The 16643-nt window shown below is 45.2% G+C and overlaps 1 protein-coding gene across 2 annotated transcripts in view; it reads right to left on the reverse strand.

Annotated features, from left to right (window-relative positions):
* The window catches only part of SLC5A11 (solute carrier family 5 member 11), a 44027-nt gene extending 36294 nt beyond the window's left edge, over positions 1-7733 (reverse strand). For both annotated transcript variants that reach the window (XM_066576550.1, XM_066576549.1), the window contains exons 1-4: positions 7481-7733; positions 5543-5710; positions 4065-4136; positions 3577-3681 (exon numbers count right to left, since the gene is read on the reverse strand). In XM_066576550.1, coding sequence (XP_066432647.1) covers positions 3577-3681; positions 4065-4136; positions 5543-5665 — 300 coding nt within the window. In that variant the 5' untranslated portion in view covers positions 5666-5710; positions 7481-7733. The remainder of the gene's footprint in view (positions 1-3576; positions 3682-4064; positions 4137-5542; positions 5711-7480) is intronic.
* Between the last annotated feature and the right edge of the window lie 8910 nt (positions 7734-16643).

The raw sequence follows: 16643 nt of genomic DNA on the forward strand, positions 1-16643 counted from the left end.
CTGGATTCACACAGGGTGGATTTGCCGCGGTTTTGCCGCAAGCAGATCCGCCCGCGGCAAAACCGCCCGCAGCCGCTAATCTCGGGATTAGCCAGCCATGTGGATGAGATTTCTCAGAAATCTCATCCACACGGGACGGCTAATCCGCTGCGGTAAATCCGGTTGAAACCGCGGCTTCAAAAGATGCAGCATGTCTATTTACTTTTTTTAATTTGTTTATTTACATCGTGCCCGCGCTCTCCTCTATGCGAGCGCCGTCCGCAACGGAAAAGCAAGCGGCCGGGCCGCTTCAAAGCCGCCGCAGCTTAAACCGCGGCGGTTCTCCCGGCGGAAATCTCGCGCTTTTTGCTGCGGCCAAACCGCGAGATTTCCGACAGGAATCCGCCCTGTGTGAATGCAGCCTAATAGTTCCTACCTGCCTGTATACCCGGATTAACAATTAACCTAAGATTTATAACCTAAAATATCCTTCCTCTCCAGAAAGATATCAAGTCCCCTTTTAAACTCCTCTATGGATTTTGCCATCACCACGTCCTCAGGCAGAGAGTTCCACAGTCTAACTGCTCTAACAGTAAAGAACCCTTTTCTATGTTGGTGATGAAACCTGCATTCTTCTAAGCATAGCGGATGCCCTCTTGTTACCGTCGTAGTCCTGGGTATAAACAGATCATGGGAGAGATCCTTGTATTGTCCCCTCATGTACTTATACATGGTTATTTGGTCGCCTCTTAACCTTCTTTTTTCTAGAGTAAATAGTCCCAATTTTGATAGCCTCTCTGGGTATTCCAGTCCCATCATTCCATGTATTAGTTTAGTCGCTCTTCTTTGAACCCCTCCAATACCGTAACATCTTTCCTGAGTATCGGTGACCAGAACTGTACACAGTATTCCATGTGAGGCCTGACAAGTGCCTTATATAATGGAAGGATAATGTTCTCATCCCTCGCCCCTATACTTCTTTTAATGCATCCAAAAACTTTATTTGCCTTTGCAGCAGCTGACTGGCATTGGTTACTCCAATTTAGTCTACAATCCACTAGTACCCCCAGGTCTTTTTCCATATCACTTTTCCCTAGCAGTACCCCATTTAGTGTATATTGGTAACATCCATTTTTGCTCATGTGCATAACATTATATTTATCAACATTGAACTTCATTTGCCATTTTTCTACCCAAGTCCCCAGCTTATCCAGGTCTGTTTGTAGCCGTACATTGTCCTCTGTTGTATTAATTATATTGTATAATTTTGTGTCATCTGCAAATATTGAAATTTTGCTTGCAGCCCCTCTATCAGGTCATTGATAAATATATTGAACAGAATGGGGCCTAGTACTGAGCCCCGTGGCACCCCACTAGTGACGGTGGCCCAATCAGAGTATGAGCCATTTATTACCACCCTCTGCTTTCTATCATTGAGCCAATTTTTTACCCAATTACGCACGTTTTCGCCCAGTCCGAGCTGCCTCATTTTGTATATTAGCCTATTATGTGGCACGTTGTCAAAGGCTTTAGAGAAGTCCAGATATACGAGATCAATAGATTCTCCCTGTCCAGCTTAGAGCTTACTTCATCGTAGAAACTGATCAGATTTGTCTGACATGAGCGACCCTTCATGAATCCATGCTGGTGAGGAGTTATTCCCTCGTTCTCCTTGAGGTGCTCATCGATGGCGTCTCTCAGAATCCCCTCGAAAATTTTTCCCGTTACTGAAGTGAGACTTACCGGCCTGTAGTTACCAGGCTCACTTTTGGTCCCCTTTTTGTAAATTGGAACCACGTTGGCGATGCACCAATCCAATGGTTACAACACCGGTCTTAATAGTGTCTAGAAATATTAGGTATAGCGGCCTAGCTAACCCATCACTTAGTTCCCTTAGTACCTTTGGGTGTATTCCATCTGGGCCTGGCGATTTATCAATTTTAATCTTCTTTAATCGGTTCCGCACTTCCCCTTGCGTTAGGTATGACATATTTTGCGAGGGGTTTATTTTATTCCCCTGTATCTCGTGTGGCATTTCCTTTTCGTTTGTGAATACGCTTGAAAAGAAGCTATTTAATAGATTTGCCTTCCCTCCATCATCTTCAATGATTTCCCCTACATTATTTGTTAAAGGGCCAGTGCTCTCCCTGCAAATCCGTTTGCTGTTAATATAGTTGAAAAATAGTTTCAGGTTGTTTTTGCTCTCTTTGGCGATCAGTCTTTCCGCCTCCTCCTTGGCAATTTTGATCCTATCTTTGCATATTTAGTTTTTTTCCCTGTACGATTTTAGCACTTCTTCACTGCCTTCCTGCTTTAGTAGTTTGAACGCTTTCTTTTTTTTCGTTTATTGCCCCTCTTACAGTCTTGTCGAGCCACATTGGTTTCCTTTTAGTTGAGATTCTTTTATTTTGAGGTATGGAGTATAATACAGCATTTAACTCAGGATCAGTACAGGATAAGTAATGTATGTACACGGTGACTCTACTAGCAGAATAGTGAGTGAAGCTCTGGAGTATAGTACAGGATGTAACTCTGGATCAGTGCAGGATAAGTAATGTATGTACACACTGACTGCACCAGCAGAATAGTGAATGCAGCTCTGGAGTATAATACAGGATGTAACTCAGGATCAGTACAGGATAAGTAACGTATGTACACCGTGTCTCCACCAGCAGAATAGTGAGTACAGCTCAGGAGTATAATACAGGATGTAACTCAGGATCAGTACAGGATAAGTAATGTATGTACACAGTGACTCCACCAGCAGAATAGTGAGTGCAGCTGTGGAGTATAATGCAAGATTTAACTCAGGATCAGTACAGGATAAGTAATGTATGTACACAGTGACTCCACCAGCAGAATAGTGAGTGCAGCTCTGGAGTATAATACAGGATGTAACTCAGGATCAGTACAGGATAAGTAATGTATGTACACAGTGACTCCACCAGCAGACTAGTGAGTGAAGCTCTGGAGTATAATGCAGGATGTAACTCAGGAGCAGTACAGGATAAGTAATGTATGTACACAGTGACTCCACCAGCAGAATAGTGAGTGCAGCTCTAGAGTATAATACAGGATGTAACTCAGGATCAGTACAGGATAAGTAATGTATGTACACAGTGACTCCACCAGCAGAATAGTGAGTGCAGCTCTAGAGTATAATACAGGATGTAACTCAGGATCAGTACAGGATAAGTAATGTATGTACACAGTGACTCCACCAGCAGAATAGTGAGTGCAGCTCTAGAGTATAATACAGGATGTAATTTAGGACAAGGCTGGGCTCACAGGGCCGTAAGTGTAAAATGCTGAGGGAATCCTGCAGCATTTACAGTATTTTTTCAGCTATGGAGCAAGGCCCAAGTAATGTCATGTGTAAGGTTATAGCTCCATCAGAGCCTATTTTAGGTTGGAAGTTGTGACTGATCCTGATACTCTCAGTAACCTCCAGGACATGAGATAACATTGCTCTGTTGTCTGATCATTCTTACTCATTTGGATTTTCTGCAGTGAGGACAAAGATTGTATTACTGATGATTTCATCATACCTCATTGTATGTGTGGAGTGTCCCTGGCAGAGGTAAGTGCTGTACTTACATTCCATTCATATGCTGTAACTGCAATTCCTGAAGCTGCCCCTGATCCTGCCAGGCCAATGAAATGCCCGCTGCCCACATTACTAGCAAACAAGGAAGCACCAACCTGCAGACAGACATGAGAGGTATAAATGTCACCGTACAAACCTGCATAACCAGAAGAGGAAAGTCAACATAGGAAAAGCCATCAACTGCCATGAAACAGTGCAGTAATGGTATTGCAGCAATCATTTGAACTGCAATACCAGACACAGCAAATAGACTAGAGGGGCGCTATTTCTTATTTCTAATCTCACACAGCTTCATTAAGCTATGTTCCTCATTCAATTTGCTGCTACTGTAAATGCTGTGGATTTTCCTTGCGGAAGGTCTGCATAGAAAATCCATGGGACATCTGCCCTGTGGTGTCAGGGACTTAAAGGGATTGCGTCTGTAATGGAATAAGATTCCTGGTTCATTGATTGTGAATTTCTCTAACAGGATACTTACAGGCCACCATGCCATGTCCTTTCCTGCCAGGAAATAGCCCTTCACCGTGTTCCTCTTCGTGCGCCACATAGACTGGCAGAAAGAAAATAACGTGTTATATGACAGTTGGGCTGTATTCATACGGGTGAGTGCGATTTGGGTGAGTGAAAAACTACCGTCTTCCATGTGAGGTTTTTTTTTCGCACATTTTTGTAGCATTTTTTTCCTGCTCTGCATTCCCTGTTTTTTTCATGTGGCCCCTATAGTAACCTACATTACTAAACGCATCGCACTTGTATGAAAATGCATGTAAATCACATGACACGCGTTGCGATGCAGTTGTTTTTTTTTAACATTCCCATGGAAATAATGGCCAATTTTAGATAAAGCATTCCACATAAATAGGACATGCAGTGATTTTTCTAAGGGCTCCTTCACACGGCCGTATGTGTAAAACGCTGCGTGTAGTATGGAGCATTTTAACGCTAGTGAGGCGGGTGTATCACTGCGTATGGCAGCGATTTTGGACTGCGCATGACAGCGTAGGCAACCTTCCTGGTTTCATTTATTTTTTAAATCTCCCACTCTGTCATTCAATGAAGGTGCGTATAAACGCCGCACATAAGCAATGTATTGAGTATGTACAGCGCTTTATATGTACCCATACAGAATAATAGAGCTGTACGCGCATAATAAATGGTAAAATGGTAAAATAGAACTTGCTGCATTCTTTTTTTTTTAATGCAAGTATACGCCATGAAATACGCTGGTGTGAGTGGGACATGCGATAATCAATGTATCTGAAATGCTGCGATGTACCGCGTATTATATGTGCGTACCTCACATACGTAATATGAAATTGAAATTCAAGGCTCATTCACATGGGTGTATTGTCATCATGTATTACGCATGCGTATTTCTCAGTGAATGGAGGCAATGGAAGTCTATGAAGTTTCATTCTTCCATTCACACCTGTGTTTGGACTGCGAGGGGACATCTCTATAAAACGCAGGAGAAATTAATCGCAGCATGCTCTATTTCTCACCGTATCAGCCCTTGAAGGGCGGCGTATTGAAATGCTGCCCTTCTGCAATGTCTGCGAATGGACAGTGGGGAATTTGAAGAAAGAAAAAAAGTCACACTCCGCATGTCTGTGACGCCAGCATCCCGGGCATACACAGTGCCAATTGTAGCCCGAACGTGATCTCTGACGGCTCTCTGCATGTCAAAATCTGTTAAAATCTGCACCAAGGCTATGAACGACCGCCTACTGACTGTGAACGGAAGCGCGCATCTCTGAAAGATCTCCGTCTCGCTCCACCTCCATTCACTTAGCGATGATCGCTCCTGAGTAAAAGCACATCAGCGATTATCACTGGGATGACTATTGGACGCATCTGTGCCAACAGGTCGTCCCGTGTAGGAGGGCTCTAAAGGTAGTAATGCACTTAAACCGCCAGTGTCGCCAAATCTGAATAGGTTAGCGCCAGGATCCTCACCCACAATCCAACTCCCAGCACAAATACAAAGTACAATGCAAGAACCACAATGTCCACGACTTCCAGGGACTTCTTGGGGGAAAGGTTCCCGGTCCCGTTATTCAGGGGAGTGGTGGTCTCCATTCTCCGGGATATAGAGTTGATAATTTAGGATAATCTGCATCAAAGCTGCAAATCAGAGAAAACATAAAGATGAAACTCTGATAAATATGACACGCTAATCGCAACTCATCGTGTTGTAATCAGGTGAAAGTAGGTCATTGGGTGTAACCGGCGATCCACACTGGGAGCTACTGCCTTCTGCGGGAGATGAGATACTGTCACTATCACCTGGCTGGGGGAACACATACGCTGAAAAGTCGCCCGTGTTCCATCCACAAAAACTGGACATTGATACATGTGCAGTTCCGTGTGCATTCTGTATGCAGTCCGTATGTCAATTTTTAAAATTACTTCTCTATGTCATCTGTCTTGCACATCCGCAAAAGAAAATTGAAACTCTCTTTTGTATCTCTGGAGAGCGCACGGGTGGGATCCAAGTCTCATCTGTAAATCGCATTAGCATTGTGCATGCAATGCGTTTTTTTCACATAGTCTGTGTCTGCATGAAACAGCTTGGTAGTGTTTTGCCGTATAGAATAATATGGGTATGTATGCTGTCCATTAAACGGACTACACACGGATGAAAAAAACGCCAGTGTGGTCAGGGGCCCTAATGGCGTTGTATGAGATGAGAAAACATGGCTGGCTTCTTCCAGGAATGTGTCCACACACTGCATTCAGCCCCATTCACACCCTCCATACTCACTTAAGAGGGGAATAATCTTTCAGAGCCCATTCACACTTTGCGGAAATACTGCGGATTTGTTGCAGAATTTCCGCAGAGATCCGCAGGTTAGAATTACATTATGGTAGTAGAAAATGCGCAGCGTGTTTTTAACCCTAGATATGAACTGGATTTGCTTTAATCCAATTTCCTGTGATAGTAAACATTTCTGCTGCGGATTTTGCACAATGTTTCCACAACATTTGAGCGCACTATTCTCAGGATCAGTCATCAGTAGTTGATCAGTTGGGGTCCAATGCTCAGGATCGCAGCTGATCGGGCAGCTGCTGTCAACGCCATAACCCACAGGGGTGCAAAGTGGAAGCAGTTAGCTCCGACCTGTCTGTAGTGGTCGGCGCCGGTAACTGCAGGCACAGCTGTCATTGATTTTAATGGGAGCTTGCAGCTCCAAACACTGGCCACTACACCGGAGTTGGAGCGATTTTCTTCCACTCCATACTCCTGTGTGTTGTGGCGCTGACAGCAAGTGTCCGATCAGTTGATCAGCCAGAGTCCTGAGTGGCAGACTCCTCCCATCCCGATTAACTATTGATCCTGAGGATAGGTCATCAATAGTATTTCCCTGGAAAACCCCTTCAACTCTTTATCCATGCAGGAAAAAACACAATTGTTCTATAAAATAACGAACAGATATGTATTACTTCCTAACAGTTTTCAACATCTCTGCTTACTGCCAATGAATGGAAACACTTTTGTATACATTCAGGGGCTGACAACTTCCACTGAGCACACTTAGCTGAGCAGCACACTTTCAGGACAGGTCTTCAGCCCCTGAATGTCAGTAAGAATGTTTCCATTCACCAACAGCAAGCAAAGATCTTGGGGAAATAAGTGAGACCTTGATGAGCAAAGTATATTAGAACATAACTCTTATGATAGCATGTAGAGATAATGTATAATAATGCCAATATAACATACATAGTCGCCGACTAGATGAAATCGTACACTGAAGATCTATTCTGATTAGTGTCTGTTGGCTTTGGACAATGGATATTAGTACAGACTCTCACATACACAACCTGTAGTGTACAGCAGTGACAAAGGAAGACATTGTTCTGCAGACACAAGTCCAGTGTTTAGTTGGTGCTTACCAAATGCCTGCTGGATGCGTCTTCTCAGAGCCAGGGCAGAAGGAGAAAGAAGTTCACAGCAGAATTCCTTAGACTAGGAGATACTCTGCATTTGGGGTCAAACTCCAAAGTATGAGCGTGTGGTTAAACTGTAAGAATGGAGGTGTGTGGAGCTCGCCCTAGGACGCCCGCTCAGGTACGATGCATCTCAGCAGGTGGTGCCAGGCGGGGAGCCCTGTACTCAGTCTTCTGCTTCCAGCAAGAAGTAACCCGAGAGGTGCCAAGGCATTGAGGGAGGTGGTGCTGTAATCACATGGTGGCTGCTGAAATAATTGTATCATCACAATTCCTGTATCGTCCCTTCATGTTGATATAGATGGAGCTGCTTCTATTTCTATTGCCATATGTGTCAATGAAGGATACAGATGCTGCTGGACCCAAGGAGGCCTCGTTTGACCGCATCTACTCAACAGCCTGTATGTTTATGGGGGGGATTGGATATCTGGAATATTAATATGTGCGGTTGGAATAATTGTGCAGAAATTTGATTGGGTGGCATCATGCAATCAGATTGGATATCAATGCATTTTTCTAGCAAGGTCCACTACCGGTCCAAAGTTTTAGAAAACCTAAGTTTTTATTGATATTTACAGTTTAATGTTTCAAATGTTCTTTGAAATTAAAACACAGAACAAATAAATAAGAATAATAATGGATTCACTTTGTTTCACCAAATTAAATCTAGATTTTTGACTCTTCACAGTATGGCCCCTTGCAGACGGGCAGAAATTCCGCGGTGGAATTTCCTGCAGAATTTCCGCCCGTGGCTGCTGCCATAGGATTGCATTAGAAAATGCAATCCTAGCCAGACGGCCGCGATTTGTCCACGTGAAATCACACGCGGAAAACAAATCGCGGCATGCTCTAAATGTCACTCCCCACTGGCGGCTCTGCCCTGCGTATGTGCCGGCTGGCCGTCAGCCGGCATATAAAAGAGACGGAGCTGCAGGAGAGGTGAGTGCCATGCTGGTCCCCTGCAGGGGCTCTAGTTGGGTCCCGTGGCAAGAATTCTCACAGCAGGATCCAACTCGGACGTCTGCAGGCGACCTAAGTCGACCCCTCTAGCTGACATAACAGCTTTACAGCATGAAAGCATTTTTCTACAATTGCATTCAGATATTGTTCAGAAATTTCTTCCCAAAATTGTTGCAGAAGTTCCCACAAAAGTGCTGCACTTGGTCGCTTTGCTTTCACCCTTCTGTCCAGTTCATGCCAAACAAGCTCAACAGGGTTTAAGTTTGGAGACTGTGCAGGCCATTCCATTCTTTGAAGTCTACCGGCTGCTTCTTGTCTTCTCAAGTAGTTCTGACATAACCTAGAAGTATGTTTTGGATCACCATCTTGCTGTAATATGAACCCCTGACCAACTAGGCGTACACCAGAGGGTATTGCATGGCATAATAGAATGCTGTGGTAGCCCTTTCTATTCAGTGTGCCAGTCACCCTGTGCAAGTTGCCAATACTGGATCCCGCAATAGAGCCCCAGACCATCACACTTCCTCCTCCATGTTTGACAGTTTGTGTCACACATTCAGGAACCACCCTTTCACCTACTTGATGGTGTACCAAAGATGTCAAATTTTAATTCATTAGTCCATAAGACCTTCTTCCACTCTTCAGGAATCCACTGGACTACTAAAGAGTGGAATTTTAGCTCTGACTTCTAGAAAGTTATATTAGTGCCTAATGTCCACTTGCACGCAGGGATTCCGCTGATGAATTCCCGCAGCAGAATCCCTGCGTGCCCGAGGACATGGAGAGGAATATGTAATTATACTCACCGTTCAGGACGCTGAGGGTCTCCCCTCCGTCACGACTGGATCTTCTTTTTACTACCTGGCGGATGTGCTCGGCACGCCAGCAGTGTGCCACATGCATGCGCTGTGCACCCTTTTTAAAAAAAAAAAAAAAACTCCTGCTCCCCCGCGTATCCTCGGCACAGCACAAAAACAGCTGCGACTGTGCCGTGGGTATGGATGGCTTCCACTTGCTTCAATGGAAGCTGCGGGAGCCGTCCGTGCGGGAGACCCTCAGGAAAATAAAGCATGCTGCGATTTCTTCCTGTGTGTGCGACCACTCACGCTGGGAAAAATCACATCCACATACTTTTAGCTGCCCTATGGATGCTAATGCATCTCTATGGGCAGCAAGACGCACGGATCTCCCGTGCATTGGCCACGCGCGGATTTTAAAATTGGCACATGGACTTTGAGCCTAAGAAATAACTCAATATTACCCAGCACAGTATTCTCGCCTTAAAAATAACATGGTGGTAAAATTTGGATGTCTCACTGGTGGTTTAAAGCATTGTAGTTAAGCATTCTGTACTTGCTGTACTAAAAGCCAACTCAAATACACTGACTTTCTGGCAAATGTCGTTGGCTTACCAGGGAATGTGAGTAAAGAGAGTTGCAGTGTAAAGCATGGGGGACAGAAAAGCAGCCTGAGCTTGTGTTGAGACAGTAACCTTTAGACTACCACAGACTCTAATAGGCAGCTGAGCTGGAGTCATTAATTATCCATATGATGTGAAGGAGAGATAAAATGCAGAAAACAGATGTTAATCAGAAGGAAAATATGTTCCCACCATATATAGAATGGGGTATTTGGTGAGGGTCAAAATGAAAACCATCGGTTCTATGAGCCATCCTGATTTTACTCAGGAGATACCAGATTGCCCAATAGACTATAATGGGCTAACCTATTACTGCAGCTTGGCACAAAGGGCACAGCGCCCAGAAAAACACTGCAGCCCTGTTCCTTTAAGGGGTTTTCTGAGAATGTAGTATTCTGTAAAACCTCGCTAAGATTGCAGTATTAAAATAACAAATTACATACTCTCACTTCTGCTTTCCTCCGCCGCGACCATCTCACCAGCTCTCCGGTCCCAACTGGTCTTCACTACCAGGTGCAGTGAGCCAGCAATGATGTCCCCTATAAAATGGCTATGTGACCGCTGCAGCCGGTAAATAACTGCAGTGCTCATGTGACTCAGTTTTGGGTCATCATCATTCCCCTCCCTGAAATGAAGATCACCTGGGACCAGAGAACTTGTGAGACGGCAGCGTCAGGAGAGCACGGAAGGGGGAGTATATAGTAACATAGTATGTTAGGCTGAATGAAGACGATGTCCATCTAGTTCAGCCTGTTTCAACCCTCCCTTGTTGATCCAGAGGAAGGCAAAAACCCCAAGAGGCAGAAGCCAATTAGCCCATTGGGGGGAAAATTCCTTCCCAACTCCATAATAGCAATCAGAATAATCCCTGGATCAACCCCTGATAGTTCCTACCTGACTTTAAGACCCGGATCAACAACCCACTGGTCACCTAAAGTCTATATCCTGTAAAATACTTCGCTCGAGAAAGGCATCTAGTCCCCTCTTAGGCCTCCCTCACACAGGGTGTTTGCAGAAACGCAGCGTTTTTCAATGCTGCGTTTACTGCAGGTTCCACCCGCTTTTAGCAGCGCTGGCATACTTAATGCCAGCGTTTTAGCTGCTTGTTCAGCTCGGCTGAAAACGCAGCCGAGGATGCTGAAAAGAAAAAAAGAAAGCAATACTCACCTAGCCGCTGCGGTCCGGGTCTCGGCCGCTGGTCTCTGCCGCTGATCCGGGCTTCCCCTGCACTCCCAAGTCTATTGCCGTAGGCCAGGTTTGAGAACCCCGCCTCCAGCAATAGAGTGCTGTGATTGGTTGTCGGCGCGCTCGATGCCCAATCACAGCCCTTTATTGACTGTCTCAGCCAATCAGCGCCGGCAAGCTCTGATTGACTGTCTCAGCCAATGAAGGGCTGTGATTGGGCATCGAGCCAGCGCCGACAACCGATCACAGCACTCTATTGCTGGAGGCGGGGTTCTCAAACCTGGCCTACGGCAATAGACTTGGGAGTGCAGGGGAAGCCCGGATCAGCGGCAGAGACCCGGACCGCAGCGACTAGGTGAGTATTACTTTCTTTTTTTTCTATATCTCTAGCTAGCTGGGACTGATTTTCGGGGTAGGGCTTCTATTGAAAGCCCTCCCCCGAAAATCGGTGAGCGGTTAACGCTGCCAAAAACGCGGCACTAAGTGCTGAAACCGCTGCCCATTCATTTCAATGGGCAACGCAGGGCTGAAAACGCCCAAAAATAGAACATGCATCGCTGTCAAAGTGCAGCGTTGGAAGGTGCTGCGTTTTCAGCCCTGTGTGAGCAGCCCCATTAAAATGAATCAATGTGCAGTATAAAAAACAGGTCCGCGCTCCGGGAATATGGCACTCTAATCAACTTTAACCTCACAACGCGTTTCGTCCCCTTGTGGGGACGAAACGCGTTGTGAGATTAAAGTTGATTAGAGTGCCATATTCCCAGAGCGCGGACCTGTTTTTTATACTGCACATTGATTCTTCTGAGCGGCTCTCTACTTGAGAGACGGAGGACGAACGCGGCTCCCCAGCTGACTGGCCCAGCAGGACACCAGGGGATTAAAGGCACAGGCACATATAAGACGACCTGGACAAAGGGTGTTAGTGAGGATCCTATCAAACAGGATCTTCACTAGGCACCGGGTGAGTGTAACATAATACTGTATAATGATCAGATTATGATCATATAGTACACTCTGGCAGCGCTATCCTATTTTTTTATATATTGTTATTAAAATGAATGGGAGTGTTGTACAGCGTTTAGCGCTGGGCTGAAAAGGCAGCGCTCAACGCTGTACAAAACGCCCTGTGTGAGGGAGGCTTTAAACTCCTCTGTGGATTTTGCAATCACCACGTCCTCAGGCACAGAGTTCCACAGTCTCACTGCTCTTGAAGAGCAGTAAAGAACCCCCTTCTATGTTGGTGATGAAACCTGCTTTCCTCTAGACGTAGCGGATGCCCCCTTGTTACCGTCGCAGTCCTGGGTATAGACAGATCATGGGAGAGATCCTTGTATTGTCCCCTCATGTATTTATACATACTGGTAGTTATTTGATCGCTCCTTAGTTGCCTTTTTTCCAGGGTGAAAAGTCCTAATTTTGACTGTGTATTCCAGTCCTCTCATTTCATTTATTAATTTAGCTGCCCTTCTTTGAACCCCCTCAAGCGCTGCACCATCATTCCTGAGCACCAGTCTCCAGAACTGTACACAGTATTCCATGTGGGGCCTGACTAAAGCCTTATATAGTGGAAGAATAATGTTCTCGTCCCTCGCCCCTATACCTCTTTTAACTCTTTCCAATCCAATTTGTATTCTGGTTTTCCTAGGGGGCTTACTCTTTTTCTGTTGTCATACAACGGCGCTATATGCTGGCTAAAGCCAGTACTGCATGAAGTGACACATTGGATTGGCTCTGACAGCAGAGAGGCTGGCAATATACAGTAAGAGAAGCCCGACGGACGTCTTCCAACATCAGAGCTGTACAGCTTTAAATCATAATGTCTTTAGAGGTCAGACAGTGGATTGGAAAGGGTTAATGCACCCTAACACTCTATTAGCTTTTGCAGCAGCTGACTGGCATTGGTTACTTCAGTTTAGTCTACATTCCACTAGTACCCCCAGGTCTTTTTCCATCTCCCTTTTCCCTAGCAGTACCCCATTTAGTGTATATTGGTGACATCCGTTTCTCCTGCTCATGTGCATAACCTTACATTTATCAACATTGAACTTCATTTGCCATTTTTCTACCCAAGTCCCCAGCTTATCTCGGTCCGTTTGTAGCCGCACATTGTTCTCTGTTGCATTGATTATATTGTATAATTTTGTGTCATCTGCAAATATTGATATTTTACTGTGCAGCCCCTCTATCAGGTCGTTAATAAATATATTGAACAGAATGGGGCCTAATACTGAACCCTATGTGGCGCGGTGTCAAATGCTTTAGAGAAGTCCAGATATACGAGATCAATAGACTCTCCCAGGTCCAGCCTAGAACTTAATTAATCGTAGAAGCTGATCAGATTTCTCTGACTTGATCGAGCCCTCATGAACCCATGCTGGTGAGGAGTTATTCCGTTGTTCTCCTTGAGGTATTCTTCGATGGCATCTCTCAGAAACCCTTTGAATATTTTTCCAGTTATTGAAGTGAGACTTACTGGCCTGTAGTTACCAGGCTCTCCTTTGAACCCCTTTTTGTATATTAGAACCACGTTGGCAATGTGCCAATCCATACAACCCCGGTCTTGATAGTGTCCATAAATATAAGAAATAGTGGTCCAGCTATCACATAACTTAGTTCCCTTAGAACCCTTGGATGTATTCCATCTGGACCCAGTGATTTATCGATTTTAATCCTCTGTAACCGGCTCAGTACGTCCTCCTGTTTTAGGTATGCAATATTTTGTGGGGGGTTTGTTATAGTAGCATAGTATGTTAGGCTGAATGCAAACAATGTAATCTATTTTAATACTGCAAGCTGAGCGAGGGAGTATATTACCTGCCCTTATTCTTGTCTGGGGTTCCTGGCACTATGTTCAGCTGTTCAAGATGGCTGTAGCAATTGTCTAGCTACCCAGTGCAAACTGTGCACTGCTCTCTGATTGGCTAGTGCTGATCACAAGAACATCTCTAGTTAATCAGAAAGCAACTATAGCAGATTGGTAGTCCAACACTGCCAATGCACTGTGGGGATTAGGTAGTCTGAGAATTGCGTTTGCCATCTTGGGTGGCCTAAAATGTTACCGGGAACTGGTGTATTGGAGGGATGACAGAGAAGAATAACTGCGGATAATAAACCTCCTCCCACTCAAGTCCAGGAACAGAATTGTGTCTTGAAACTGAAGGGTTGCTTTAAGACGGTTTAGTCTGCGTTTGCACTACTAGACAGTATTAGTAAATCTGCCCTATTATGTAGTGGCCCAATGTGCTATTACAGGCACAGCTCCCATTCAAAAGGACACTGCCTGCAATACCACGCTAGGCCACTGCAAATATACGGAGCTGTTTCCTGCTCCATATACCCTGAAAGCAACCCCCACCAATTAACCATTGGTGACCTGAGGATAGGGCATTAATTTTTTAGAGCTGGAAGCTATCGGTTGGGGTCTCAGTGATTAGGACAGGTAAAGCAGTCTATAATATGAACATGCAGATCTGCAGAGATAAGTTATTCCGCACTTGGAGCTTACATTTGGGTGTGTGACACTTGGTAATAATTGTTTGACATAGAGTTTCCTTATATGAAGAGTAATTGTCTTTAGGTGACATGACAGGCAGCAGCACCAGTTCTGCCAGTCGCTGGGATGTAAATGAGTTTGCAGTTGGCCCAAATGCAGAATCAAAAGACACAAGAAAGTAAAGAGCAGTCAGCGCACAGTTCTCACCGTGGCATTCGCTGACACGCAGTTGCGGATACAGAGTACACACGGGCTGCAATGAATAACCAGAACCAAGCAATTACAAGACTGCTGGAATCATCCCAGTGCTGAAGAGCCTCTCACCGGCCAAAGCAAACACCGTAATGACCCCCGTGAGAGCGGAACGCGGCCGTCTTGTGTCTGATCTCTTTCTGCAATCACAAGCCGACCCAGCGGGGAAAGATGCAAGAAAAGAAGAGTAAATATGACAAAAAGCAAATGATGTAAAATCTGAACAATCTCCTTCGGCTCCAACGGATTGTCCCAACGCTTAAGTGCGTTCACACGTCGCTGGTTTACTGCAGATCTCTCATGGATTCGGGTGCGAATCTGCTGCTTATTTCACCCCTACAATTTGAACTCAACTAAAAAGGTGAAATGTGCTGCAGATCTGCACTTAAATCCACAAAAAATATGCTGCCAATCAGCACCCTTGGGGCTTATTCAGATGACACCCAGAAAACGTGACCATGTGAAGTATTAGGTTCCAATGGGTTCATTCAGATGACCGTAACATAATCGCACTGGGAAGAATGTCATCTACGTGATCATTTATGGTTGTCTGTTTTAAACGCTGTGTGCAAAGATGGGTATTGCCTCATCTCGAGACGTGATACGTGGTAAGCTCCCAAAGACTTCTATGAAAGCTGGAAAAAAGGGAGGGGGAGTTAGTTACCCTGCGTACAACGCTGGGAAAAGAAGACAGCTGGCCAAAGGTGTGACTTCGAACTCGAGGGCCCCAATGCAAAACCTGTTACAGGGCCCCCATCTATAATGTTTTATTCATAGTACTGGGCCCCCTAAGGCTCCTGGGTCCGGGTGCAACCGCAAACCCTATAGTTACACCCCTGCAGCTCGCCCTATTTAAGCATCCTTAGGCCTAATGAGGGCTGAAAATAAGAATTACGCACCTCTCCGCACGCTCCGGATCTTCCTTTCTTCGTGGCCGGATCTTCTCTCCATCGCGGCCGGATCTTCTTTCTTTGGCTCATCCACCAGGCCGAAGAAAGAAGATCCGGCCGCGAAGAAGGGAAGATCCGGACGGCTTCCATAGGCTTCAATAGAAGCCTGCGGGAGCCGTCCCCGCGGGAGACCCGCACCTAAATGGAGTTTACCTGCGGAGCGGATCCGCGTGCAGGAAAAACGCTGCGGATTGTAATTCCTAATTTGCCCGTGGACATGGGGCCTTAGTCATTCCGAGCATTTTCTTTGAATTGTTGCTCGCTTCTGCATATAATTTAATATTCATGGCGCAGCGCCCTGTGTGAATGCCATGAAATACGCAAGTAAAGATTGGGATTCAAATCTTCATTCATGCGAATGAATGCCCATAAAACGCAACCATGTGAAGCAATGAATTCCAATAGATTCATTCAGGCAATCAATTGTTTGCTGCGTAAAACATTTGTGCCGTGAAAAACAGCACATACGCGACCATTTTTGGTCGTCTGTTTTATACGTCGTGTGTAAAGATAGGTCTTTCCCTATCTTTTAATGTGATACACTGAAAGCTCCCATAGACTTCAATGGAAGCCGAAAAAAAAGGGAGGGGGAGGGAATTCCCCGCCATACAATGCTGGGAAAAGAAGACAGCTGCCCTAATTAACAATTGACATTCTGAACATTTTACAGCGATCGTTGGTTTTCATCGCTTCAGTGTATTATTTAATATTTGCGCAGCAGCGCCCCGTGTGAATGGCATAAAATACGCCAATAAGTGCATTTGTGCGATGAGCTTTGCTTTTTTCTGTTCGCCCCTGCATGTTGTACTGTATATTTTTGTGCGAGCAATTTGTGCGTATTTGTGCAAA

This window comes from Eleutherodactylus coqui, chromosome 8 (genome assembly GCF_035609145.1).
Source record: "Eleutherodactylus coqui strain aEleCoq1 chromosome 8, aEleCoq1.hap1, whole genome shotgun sequence".
In the NCBI taxonomy this organism is placed as follows: Eukaryota; Metazoa; Chordata; class Amphibia; order Anura; family Eleutherodactylidae; genus Eleutherodactylus; species Eleutherodactylus coqui.